At 52.8% G+C, this 12278-nt stretch overlaps 1 protein-coding gene across 1 annotated transcript; it reads right to left on the bottom strand.

The window, feature by feature from the left end:
- Window positions 1-4203: 4203 nt before the first annotated feature.
- Window positions 4204-9249, bottom strand: AOC1 (amine oxidase copper containing 1). Its single transcript, XM_058532994.1, has 4 exons — window positions 7665-9249; window positions 6519-6804; window positions 6057-6189; window positions 4204-5738 (listed from the first exon to the last, which is right to left on the bottom strand). The coding sequence occupies exons 1-4, from the start codon at window positions 9247-9249 to the stop codon at window positions 5469-5471; spliced, it is 2274 nt and encodes a 757-aa protein (XP_058388977.1). The 3' UTR covers window positions 4204-5468.
- Between the last annotated feature and the right edge of the window lie 3029 nt (window positions 9250-12278).

Here is a 12278-nt window from a genome sequence, read left to right as displayed (position 1 = left end):
AGCATATTTTTGCTGGATAGAGTATTCACTGAAAGTTGTCTTTCAGAATTTTGAATATATCATTCCATTCTCTCCTAGCCTGTAAGGTTTCTGCTGAGAAATCCGCTGAAAGCCCACTAGGGGTTCCTTTGTAGATTATTTTCTTCTGCCTTGCTGTCCTTAATATTTTTGCTTTGTCTTTGACTTTTGCTGGTTTTAATAACATATGCCTTGGAGAAGGTCTTTTTACATTGATGTAATTAGGAGTTCTATTAGTTTCTTTTACTTGTATTTCCAGCTCCTTTCCCAGGTTTGGGAAGTTCTCAGTTATTATTTCTTTGAACAAGCTCTCTACTCCTTTCTCTCTTGCTTCTCCCTCTGGAATACCTATAATCCTTATGTTGCATTTCCTAATTGAGTTGGATACTTCTTGGAGAATTTCTTCATTTCTTTTTAGTCTTAGTTCTCTCTCCTCCTCCATCTGAGGCATTTCTGTATTCCTATCCTCTAGATTGCTAATTCTATCCTCCATAATATCAGCTCTGTTATTTAAGGACTCCAGATTTTTCTTGATCTCATTCATAGTGTTTTTTATCTCCAACATTTATGATTGGTTTTTCTTTATATTTTCAATTTTTTTTTTGTGAAGAATTCTCTCTGTTCATTAATTTTGTTCCTGATTTCATTGAACTGTCTTTTTGAGTTCTCTTGTACCTCATTGAGTTTTTTTATGATAGCTATTTTGAATTCTCTGTCATTTAGATGCTAGATTTTTGTGCCTCCAGGAGTGATTGCCTTTTTCCTTCTGGTCTGGAGTATTAATGTATTTCTTCATACTATTTTATGGGGTGGATTTGTGCCATCACATAGTGATAGCATCTGGCCACAGATTCCACCTGCCACCACGGGGGGAGGGGGAGGGGGAGGGGCAGGAGCTGTATAATCTGAGCCTACTATGATCCCTGTCAGCTGTGCCTGTCAGAGCCTGGGCCACTCCTTGGGACTGCAGCAGCCCTGTGGGCTCTTTCACCAAATGGGAAAGCAATCATGCAGGGGCTCAGGGCTGCTGCTGCCTGCTCCCATGGTCCCGCCGAGATGCTCTGCCCCCCTTGGGGCTGCAGTGGTACTAAAGGTTTTTGCATTTGCCTGGGTGTGCAGGTCTGCCACCATCTCCTCCTAGGTCGCACCAGCAGTTGTGCTTGGTGGGCGGGGCCTCCCCACTGGGTCTGAGCCTGAGCCGCTCCCTGAGGACTGCACTGGCACTGTGGGCTCCCCCACTGGATGGGAAAGCAATCACGTGGGGGCTCAGGGCTACCATCATCTGTTCCTGCAGTCACACTGAGGTGCGCTCCCACCCTTGGGGCCGCAGTGGTGCTATGGGTGCTCCAGTTGGGAGAGCAGTCACATTCATGCACAGTGCTGCCAGGGGGCCAGAGAGTGCCCACCTATCTCCACCACCTCCCTGGGGTAGTGAATCCACTTTCAGATATATAGCTGCCTGGGTCTCTCAGGCATCCTGATGTGCTGTGTTGGTATCCTCTGCTTATCAATGAATGTCCATTTAGTTGTAGTTTGAAGGAGGAGAAACAAAGGGAATAGCTCACTCCACCATGTTGCTGATATCACCTCCTGTATAAGTATTTTTTAAAAAGCCTTTTATTTTGAAATAATTATAAACTCACAAGGGGTAGCAAAAATAGTACAGAGTCTGTGTACCCTTCACCCCGAGTTCCCTGGTGGTGACATCTTACACAGCTGTAGTACAGTATCAAAGCCAGGACACTGACATTGGTACATTACTGTTCACTAGACCACAGGAGTTATTCAGTTTTCACCATGGTTAGACCTGCATTCATCTGTGTCATGTGTGCATGCAAGTGGGTGTACAGTTCTATGCAATTTTATCTCAGGTATAGATTTGTGTAACCACCACCATAATCAAGATATAGAATCGCTCCATCACCAGAAAAGAACTCACTCCTGCTACCTCTTTTTATTCACCCCTCCCCTGGAAACCACTTATCTCTTCTCCCGCCTGAGGAGGACCTGACAAGAGGACCAATGGCCCCAAGTGTCTACACGGTGTTCAAGGAGAATTCATTTGCCTGGACAGGGCTGGCCTCCTCGGACGGGGACGCTGCTTACTTGAGAATGCTGGGGTCACACAATGAACGATTGCTGAATGTGTTCACCAAAGCCCATGGTAGGAGGACATTTCTTGGGGACACTTGTGGCTCTAGGGTCGGACCAGACTTCCAGTATCTATGAAACAAGAAGATGAGCATCTGAGAGAAGTCCTCCTCAGTAGTGTGGCCCCCTCAGCCTGCACTGTGCTGTCTCTCTGGCCTGTCTCCCCAGAGTGACCATGGACATCTTGAGGATGGGGACTATATCTTTCTCATCTTTGTTTCTCTGGCCAGTCACATTCTGGGGTTTGCATCATGCTTAAAGCAAGGAGGAACAATGAGGGATATGATGAAAAGTAGATGCCAGGGACTAGAAGGGAAAGAGGGTGGAGAGTGGTCACCTGCGAGGACCACCAGGGACCCAGAGCTCACAAGAGACGGAAGTGAAGTCTCTGGAGTTCTTGGGGCTGCTTTCTCAGGGTGAGGCTCCGTTCTCTTGTCATCTCATTAGGTGGGGAGACAGTAGCCAAGGGAACCGCCAAAATCCTGATTAGGGCCAAGAGACAAAAACTTGACAGGGTGAGGAAGGGAAGACATGAGGACTAGGTGTAATTTGGAATTTGCATTTTTCAGGCTGTTGGTCACTCAGTCACTCAATGAACACTGCTGAGCACCCATTAAATGCACAACACAATCAGATATACTGTGAAAGACATGAAGGAAGAGTGAGGGGCGGGTTTCAGTCTTCAAGCTGCCCCCATTGTGGGTGGGGAGGCAATAGTCATACACAAATTAAACCTGTATGAAGGAGCCCCTTGCCTTCTGGTTTCTAACCTGCTCTAATCTGAGCCTCCTTAAAATGTTTACCTAAACCAATCACAGCCTTCCTCTGAGTCTTGGAAGAAAGGTTGGAATCTGACCAGTTGAATATCCAGGACCCAGCCCCTCTCCTGCTGTCTGGCCTGGCTGCCCCTGGACATTCGTCACTGGCTCTCCTGTCCCAGGCTCTCTGTCAGCGGTCCTGGTCCTGGGCTTGCCTTGGCTGATGGAGCTCCGAGCAGAGTCGGGGACACTTAGGTTGGGGGACAATGGAAGAGTCACTTGTTCTGCTTCCCTCCATCACAGTCTGGCCAGGAAGTTCCACATCCATTGTAACAGTTCCTACAGAGGCTATAAATGAATTACCACAAACAGTGGCTTCAAACAACACACACTTATTCTCTTATGGTTCTAGAGGTCTGCAGGGCTACGTTCCTTCTGGAGGCTCTAGGGGAAATTCTGTTTCCTTGCCTTTTCCAGCTTCTCCAGACTACTGACATTCCGTAGCTTGTGGCTCCTTCCTCCATCTTCAAAGCCTGCAGTGTACACCTTCGCTCCTCTCTCATCTCCTGCCTCTCTCTTACAAGGAACCAGCTTTGTGATTGTATCAAACCCACCTGGATAATCCAGGAGAATCTCCCCACCTCAAGATCTTCACTTTAGTCACATCTGCAAAATTCCTTCCTTTTGCCATGAAAGGTAACATATTCACAAGTTCTGGGGATTAGGATGTGGACATTTGGGGTGAGGAGGCATTGTTCTGTCTACTCCATTCATCCTGGTTGGCCACTACAGTTCCATTCATCAGTAATAAGAGTTTCATCTTCCTCCCTCCCTCCCTTTCTCTTTTAAAATTTAGATTTTAACTTTTTTGAATAGGTAATATGTTCTTATGATTAAAAAATAAAAAACTACATAGCACTGGGGTGAAAGGCGATGGCGCCTGGGAACCTGCCAACCCGTGGGTAATTGGTGCTTTCCATGGGCCTGCGCTGTGGCCCGGACACTTGGAAGCTCCGAGACTGCGAGTCCTGAGGGAGAGAGGAGACCCCCCCCCCCCCCCCCCCCCCGGTCCTGCCCCTTCTCACCGCCCGGCAGTGCCCCCACGGCCCCGCCCCTCCCCAACACCCCGCCTCCAACGCCCAGCCCCCCACCCTGCCCCTGCCCACCGCCCCCCCCCCCAATCCTTCCCTCTGGATTCCCACAGGCTCTCTTCACTCAAAATCAACAACAACAAAAACTCCGGAAAAAACACAACAACAATATAGACAGGTTTACTTTGAGAAATCCTGCTCCATTCCCTGTGTCATTCATCCCATTTCTCCCCATCTTCTTCAGGTTCTATGGTTTGAATGTTTGTGTCTCCCTGAAACTCATATATTGAAATCCTAGGACCCAATGTGATGGTATTAGGAGGTGGGGCCTTTGAGAGGTGCTTAAGTCGTGAGACAGGAGCACTCGTGAGTGGGATTAGTGTCCTTACAAAAGAGACCCCAGAGAGCTCCCTCACCCCTTCCGCCAGGTGGGGACACAGCAAGAAGTCAGAAGTCTGCCACCCAGAAGAGGGCCCTGGCTTGACCATGCTGGCACCCTGATCTTGGACCTCCAGCCTCCAGACTGTGAGCAATAAACTTCTGCTGTTTATAAGCCACCCAGTCCGCTTTGTTATAGCGGCCCGAATGGACTAAGATGATGGGCAACCCATTTTATTAGTATCTTGTGCACCTTTCAAGAGTTTTTATGACTCTCTGTATATGTGTATGTATGCATATATATATATATATATACACACACACACTCCTCTCTTTTCTCGTAGAAAAGTTAGCATACTATATACGTGTTGTTCTCTACCTATTTTCTTTGCTTACTTAGTATATTCTGAAGCTCTTTCCTTGTCAGTAGAGAGAATGTCCTTGTTCACGTGTCTCTTTGACAATCACCTAGAACTGCGTCGTGCGGATGTGCCCTGGTTCATTCAGAGTTGTAGGATCTCTCCTCTGGATGGCCATCTGGGCTGTTTCCAGACTCGGATGTGACAACAGCACTGCTGTGAATCACCCTGCACACTTATGTTTCCTGTGTTTTTAGGGAGATCTGTGGGATAAACCCCCAGAAGTTTCATCAGTGTGTCAAGGACTAAAGGTGTTGGCAATCTTGCTAGATTTTTCCACAGCTTCCTCCCATGGTTGCACTACTCTGCATGCCCGTCAGCCACGTGGGAGAGTCCCCCACAGACTCCCAAGAGAGAGCTGACAGTCTCAGATGTTTTTACACCAATCTGGTAGGTAAATCTAGTATTTCAGCGAGTGTCATTTGCCTTAGTAATGGAGGTCTCTCTGGGGTGGAGTAGACCAAAGTGAACGGAGGCCAAGGCCATGTGCTCGCTCACCTGTGTGTGTCCCGCACACGTGGCCTGGGGCGTGGTCTTGCCCACCGTGCCTCCCCCAAGAAGCAGGACACAGAGCTGAGTCCTGAGGGGTTTATTGTCTGTCCCTGGGGGGCGCTTGGGCTTCTGGGTAGGAGTTAGTTTGGGATGGGGGCCCTTCACACAGGCCTGTAGGTTCCATTGTAGCTAAAAGGGGTGGGCATCAGGCAGTTCCCGTCCTCCTCAGGGATCCAGCGCTGGATGTAGTTGGGGCTGTTGTCCCGGGGCCGCACGATCACAGTGTCTCTGGACGCCAGGGATGGGTCCTCTGAGAAGAAGTTGAAGGGCCGGAGCAAAAAGCCCACGGAGTTTCCGGGTGTGGCCGTGTTGGGGATGTCCTCCGAGTGGGGGATGTGCAGGAAGCCCACAGTGACCCAGGCCACTAAGTCCTACAGGAAAGGGGGTGGGCAGTGCTGGGGAGGCTCAGAGAGGAGGGGCGGGCACCCCCCGCAAGCCCCATTTTTAAGGAATGGGCAGATCTGGTGACCACTGAGCTTGCTCTCGGTCCTGGGACTGGGCACAGCTCCTGGGACTGGGCATAGCTCCTGGGGCACAGATCCTGGGACTGGGCAGAGATGCTGGTACTGGGCACAGATCCTGGGACCGGGCATAGCTCCTGGGGCACAGATCCTGGGACTGGGCACAGATCCTGGGACCGGGCACAGATCTGGTCTGGGGCTGAGGCTGGAGGAAGGTGGGGCCAGTACCTCATTTTCAATGTTCTCGTTGTTGTGAAGAAACTTCTCAAAGACCACAGGTGGGTCCCAGGGGTCATTCTGGTTATAGATGCTGCTGCTGCACAGCTCCGACTCCCGGTACCTGGTCACTGCCAGGGGATACCTGTCTGGGCAGAGAAGCCAGGTGGCTCTGGGCACTGGGAGGCCTCCTGGTCACTCCCAGGGAACATCTTCAGGGTCAATGATGAGGGAAAGTTACTACTTTTCCCCAAATCAAGATCATCTCTTGGGAGTCAGCCAAACTGACTGACTGTCTGCAGAGGCTCAGGCGCTCAGCACAGGCTCACACTCTCCCTCCCCAAACACAGAGCCACACGCCCAGAAATACACACACACACACACGCGCGTGCATGCCCAGATACACTGCACACACAGACACAGGAAGCACAGGAACACGGAGAGGAGACTCCAGCCCTCCCTGGCCTGCCTCACCTGGCCCAGGTGACAGCCCGCTCCTCCTGCCAGCCCCGGGGCAGCACTTGGTCGGCCATGGAGTGGATCTGCAGTCGGTAGCTGCGCTTGTGGCCCCAGCGGTTCTCCTCGGGGCTGGTAAAGAGCAGGTACTTGGGCAGAGTCTGTCCGAAGTGGAAGGCCGCCTGGCGCTCCCGTGAGTACCTCGTCTGCTCCAGAGTCGGCTGGACCAGGTGGTGTCTCGGGCTCCAGGGGTTGGTGATGTTTTCTAGTTTCATTCGCAGGGTCTGGAAGCTATTCTTGGTGCCTGCAGGCATGCGGGGAGAAGGAGCATGAGAATGGAGCCCCCAGGACAGACACATCCTCATTCTGCACTGGGACCTCCATCCCAGACCACATCTAACAGCAAACCATCAGGAGTGAAGAGGATGCTGGGGGCACGCTCTGAGCTGTGGGGCGGAAGGGAGGGATTAAAACAGAAAGCAACAGAAGAACTGGAAGACAACTCAGAGTCAGTCACGGCAGCTGCAGTGATGCCGTTGTGACTCTGGGCAGCTCTTCCTGAGAGCCGTACTCCAAGCTTGTTTGCTGTGGCTGCAGCCTAGGGAAGGGGGAGCTCAGTGGTCCCCAGGTGCAGAGCCTGTGTCCAGTGCCCTCTGTGCCCCGGGGGCAAATGGGGCTGAGCGGGGAGAAGCTGCCCATCTGGTCCTGGGGCCTGTTCTGACGTGTGATTTGCTGTCAGGCCACATCCTGTCATTATGCCCATGCCATATTTTATGGTGACATCATTAATCCAAGAGACACAATGAGTGTTCCTGGCTGACACTGCATCCACCTCAGAGTGCCAGGCGGAGACATTTCTTACACTCCCAGGCGTTGTCCCCTCCCCTGCCCCCGTGCGCACCTTTCTACCCAATCCACCCCCTAGGGGGTTGACGCAGCCCCAGGGCAAGGACAGGGTCCACCCTGCTCCGTTCAGGGTAATGCTCAGGTGCTAGTCACATGCACCGTTTTTCAGGGGCACACAGATGTCTAGCCCCGCAGGTTTCACAGAAGCGGCCTGGGCCCATTCTCGTGATTTGATGCCTCGGGAGCAGCAGCATCTCCACGTGAGTTATTGCTCAGATGCGGAAATTCGACTGGGAGCCACGTGTGCCTGAGTCCTACCTGCCACGTCCAGGTCCACGCGGTAATGCACCAAGTGCATGTGCATGTTGCCAAGTAGGTGCGTGTGCAGGCGGGTCCCGTGGCGCAGCCCCTTGGGGGTGTAGAAGGTGGCATGCACATAGCCGGTGGCATGCATCTTGGCCTCCATCACCCCGTTGGGGTGGAAGATGAAGTCCCAGATGTAGTCATAGTTGTAGACTGTTGAAGTCGTTCGCAGCACTAGCACCTGGCCCTGGAGCCCTGCGTAGAAGTTGAAGCCACCGCTGAAGTTGGAGTTGAAGTGCCGCCGAAGGGGCACCCCTGTGGGCATCTCAAAGAGACAGAGGGCTCTGGGGTAGTAGATGGGGTCGTCGGCATCGTAGTGGTGGAGGGCGTCCAGGAAGGTGGCCGTCTCTGGGCAGTCGATGCCAGGGGCTAACTCGTGAGTGACACTACCCAAGCCCCAGCCCACGTCGGTGTACTTGGTCTGCATGCCCGCGGGCGTGTGTCCTCCGTAGAGCGCCGCTGCCTCTTGCACGCTCACCTCGTAGGCTACGCGCTCACCCCCGAAGTGCACGTTCAGGACCTGCAGCCCTGAGGAGGAGCGCAGCCTGAAGGTGAAGCTCCAGCCCCCGTAGAGCACGGTGTTGCCCTCCAGCCTGTAGCGGGGGCCTTGGGGCTGGACCAGGCGGGGGCCGTGCACAGCGATAGGGGTGGGGAAGTCCCCACGTGGCTGGTAGGAGGAGAAGAGGGGTGGTTCCTCTATGATCTCTCCCTTCTTGCCCTTGGGAAGTGGGTCCTCCAGGACCACTGCATCCACCTCTCCATCCTCATACTTCCGAGCCAGTTCTTCCGGGCTCTGGTAGAACTTCCCGTTGTACCAGACCTGCTCCACTGTCCAATCTTGGGCGTTTGTGCTTCCATGATCCACGAGGAGCTCCAGCCCAGTGGGGTGCAAGAAGTAGCCTTCTACATCGCGCTGTAAGATAAGCCAAGTGCGGCGCTGGCCGGAGGCCAAGCCACGGGGAGCCACGTCTGTGAAAGTCAGGCAGCGGGCGCGGCAGTCTTGGAACGAGAAGCCTGTGGTATCAAGGAAAAATTGGTGCAAGGGTTTGGTGAGCTCCTGCAGGGTGCGGCTCAGGAGGGTATACTCGGCGGCAGAGATGGGCCTGGAGGCCCAGGAGGCCTGGTGCCCAGGCTTGGTGGGCAGTTTGCGCATGTAGTAGGGCCGTGGCAGGGGCCCCACAGCAAACTCAGTGACATTGGGATGCTCCTGGGCTCCGAAGAAGATGACAGCATGTGCCTCCCGAGCAGGACGCCTTTTACCTTTATCCAGAAATTTCAGCACCTGCTGCTTCTTGGGCAGCAGCATCTCAATGAGGAACACGGAGTTCTTGGCCATGGTTGATGCTCTGGAGGACTCCAGCCTCAGCTCCTTCTGGGACCAGAGGAAGCTGCGCACGGCCTTCAGCTCTTGGGCGCTCAGGTCTGCGAACACCTTGCTCTGGCTGTGCAGGGTCCGTGGGGGGCGCTCTGCAGCCGCCCCGGTCTGCAGCGCCAGGATGACAGCAATGGCCCAGCCGAGGGCCAGGGTCTCTCGTCCCATGGCTCTGGAATGCAGTAGAAGAGAGGCACTTAGCTGTTTTATGGGAGGAAAGGGGTTTCCACCAGGCTGGGGCCTTGGACTACGGTGTCCCTTGGCCTTGGGTTTTCCTACAGACCCAGCTTCCTCCCTGGCCCCCACCCCAGCTGGAGGCAGTGCTTGGTGGCAGCTGGGGCCCCATGCAGCTCCCAGCACTGTTCCGGTCTGTGCTTTCCATTGATTTTCGTTCTGCTCTCTCCTCGCCTGTCTGTAAACCTCTCCTAGTCCTGTGGATTTTCTTATCCGTGTAAACTTGTTTTACCCTCTTCTGTGCTTTTCCTCAGCACGGCAGAACCTTGGGCTCTTATCTCGCCACCTTCAACTTCCTCATTCAGCGACTCACGGCGCCCCTCCAAATGCCACAGTGCTTATTGTGTCGTGGGTATTGACAGCAAAACTACATTTTTGATACAGCACAAAATTTGTATGTAGATAAACTTTGAAATTTAGTGTAGAAGTTCAAAGAGTTGGCTCTGGAGTCAGGCTGCCTGGGACCAAGTCCTAGTTCACCTAGTCCAAGTGCCTGGGTCCACCACCAGGACCAGCTGTGTGAACTTGGGCAGGTGGCTTAAACTCTCTGAGCCTCCATTTTCTTGACCGTACAGTGGAAATAACAACCACAGTACCTCGCTCCCTAGGCTGATGCGAGAGATCAATAGGACAATGAGGATGAAGAGTTTAGAACAATGCCTACCTTCTAGGAAGCACTCAAGAAACGCTAGCTAATCTTCTTTTTACAGTCAACCGTGAGGCTACACTCTGATACTAGCACATTTAAACTTTTAAGCAACGTAGAGTGATTTGACTGTGATTAGGCTGTAGACCTGGGCCTTTCAGGGTGAGGACTGGGTGCCCAGTCCTGCCCCAGGCCTCTTTGGCCCCTCTGCTGGGGCACTCAGGTTGTGGCTGCTTGACCATCCAAGGCTACTAGGAAGGCACCTCAGGGTGGGGTCATCCTAGGTGGCAGTTCAGGGAGACGCCCTTTCCCCTTCATTTTGAGGGAGAGTGTGGTCAGGGTCTTTATCTCTTTACCCCATCTCCCAGAGCTGCCAATTCAATCCCCTCTGGTTGCCTCGTCTTGCCCACCTCGCCCTGGTGGGAGGGCCCAGGACTCACATTATCTCGTGCTCTCCAGCCTGAAGGGAGCTGCCGGGTGAATCCAGAGCCAGCAGAAGGATTTGGGGTGAGCTCTTGTTCTACTACTAAATTTTGGTCAAGGCTCCTTTTTTTAAAAACATAGATTTCACTTTTTAGAGCAGTTCTAGGTTCGCAGCAATTTTGAGGGGAAGGTAGAGAGTTCCCATATACCCCCTGTTGCCACACATGCACAGCCTCCCCCACTGTCTACGTCCCCCACACAGTGAGACATTTTTTACAATCAATGAACCTACGTTAATGCATAATAATCACCCAAAGTCCATAGTTTACATTAGGGTTCACTGTTGGTGTTGTATGTTCCAAGGGTTTTGACAAATGTATAATGACATGTACCCACCATTACCATATCATACGTGATAGCTTCACTGCCCTAAAAGTCGTCTGTGCTCCAGCTATTCATCTCTCCCTCTCCCCTAACTCCTGACAACCACTGATCTTTCTACTATCTCCATAGTTCTGCCTTTTCCAGAGTGTCATATGGTTGGAATCATACAGTGCATAGCCTTTTCAGGCTGGCTTCTTTCACTCAGTAATATGCATTTAAGTTCCTCTGTGTCTTTTCACGGCCAGGCCCCCCACCCCTTTTTTTTTGTGAGGGAGATCAGCCCTGAGCTAACATCCATGCCAATTCTCCTCTTTTTGCTGAGGAAGACTGGCCCGCAGCTAACATCTGTGCTGATCTTCTTCCACTTTATGTGGGACGCTGCCACAGCATGGCCTGACAAGCGGTGCGTCGGTGCGCTCCCGGATCCAAACCTGGGCCGCCAACAGCAGAGCGCGTGCACTTAACCGCTATGCCACGGGGCCGTCCCCAGGCCCCCTTTTTTTTATAACCTCTTATACCCAAATTTCTTTCTGCTCTGCTAAGGAGGGAGATGTGGGAGAGACCTGTGATCCTTTAACCTGAACTTGGCTATTCTTTTAATCTTTACCTTCCCCAGTACAATCTTCTGTTCCAATGTCCAAGTGGGCAGCGGGTGAGGTGGACAATGCAATGAAGCCTTAGAGGGAGAGTTTGGCAGCTAGTGAGCCCTCCACACTGGGAACCGTGAAACGTGCCCTCTCCTCCCTGCTGCTCATCTCAGGCACCCGAGAATAGCATCACCTCCTTACTGTGCCTTTCTCATCTCGCCCCCAGGCAGTTTATGCTGGAGAGCACCCTGGAGAGACTCCGGCTGGGCTTTGCCCCTCACTTTCTGAGCCCCTCTCTCTTGAGTCTTTGTTTCTCCTGTCCCCTCACTCCACACGTCTTCCTCTGCTTCCCTCCCTCTCCTAGTCAGCCTCTCTCCCCTTTCCCTGAACACCCCATCAGAACGTACCTGTGTGCTCTGCCCCGGCTCGCCTCTGCTGCCAGCCTTTGTCTCCGACTCCTTCTTGAGCTTTATGGCTCTATCAGAGCCCGCCCTGGAGGGAGGGACAGGGTGGGGCATGGGCTGACCAAAAGGGAGACCTGCGGCTCAGGGGGCTGCACTGTGGGCAGTGGCAGGGGCCTGAGGGAGTGTGTGGGGTTCTGGCTGCTGCAGCCTGGGGGGCTCCTGTTACTGCCTCAAGTGCCCAAGTCAGAAACTCCTCGGTCCTTCACCACTTCAGCGGTCAGGGGCCACTTCTGTTTTCCCCAACAACGCACATGTCCTAGATCTGCTTCCCTGTCATTCCTCCTGCCCCAGTGGCACCTTCCACAGGAGTTGTCTGAGGTATTCTCTCTTAGGAGCTGTGCAATGCCATAATCTGTTAAAGTGAGTGATGAGTTTCAGAGGCTGGAGATAAGGACAAGGGGATGTTTAGGAGCAAGTAGCCTCAACTGAAACAGACATACGGACCAAGACAGGGGCTGG

This window comes from Diceros bicornis, chromosome 3 (genome assembly GCF_020826845.1).
Source record: "Diceros bicornis minor isolate mBicDic1 chromosome 3, mDicBic1.mat.cur, whole genome shotgun sequence".
Lineage (NCBI taxonomy): Eukaryota > Metazoa > Chordata > Mammalia > Perissodactyla > Rhinocerotidae > Diceros > Diceros bicornis.
This window is presented reverse-complemented; position numbering and strand designations above follow the sequence as displayed.

Bases quoted from the DNA above. Each gene is read 5' to 3' on its own strand.
- AOC1 (XM_058532994.1), bottom strand. From the start codon at position 9,249: ATGGGACGAGAGACCCTGGCCCTCGGCTGGGCCATTGCTGTCATCCTG. The intron at 6,805-7,664 runs GTAGGACTCAGG...GCATGCCTGCAG, and splicing joins CGTGGACCTGGACGTGGCAG to GCACCAAGAATAGCTTCCAG. The intron at 5,739-6,056 runs GTACTGGCCCCA...CCTTTCCTGTAG, and splicing joins ACGAGAACATTGAAAATGAG to GACTTAGTGGCCTGGGTCAC.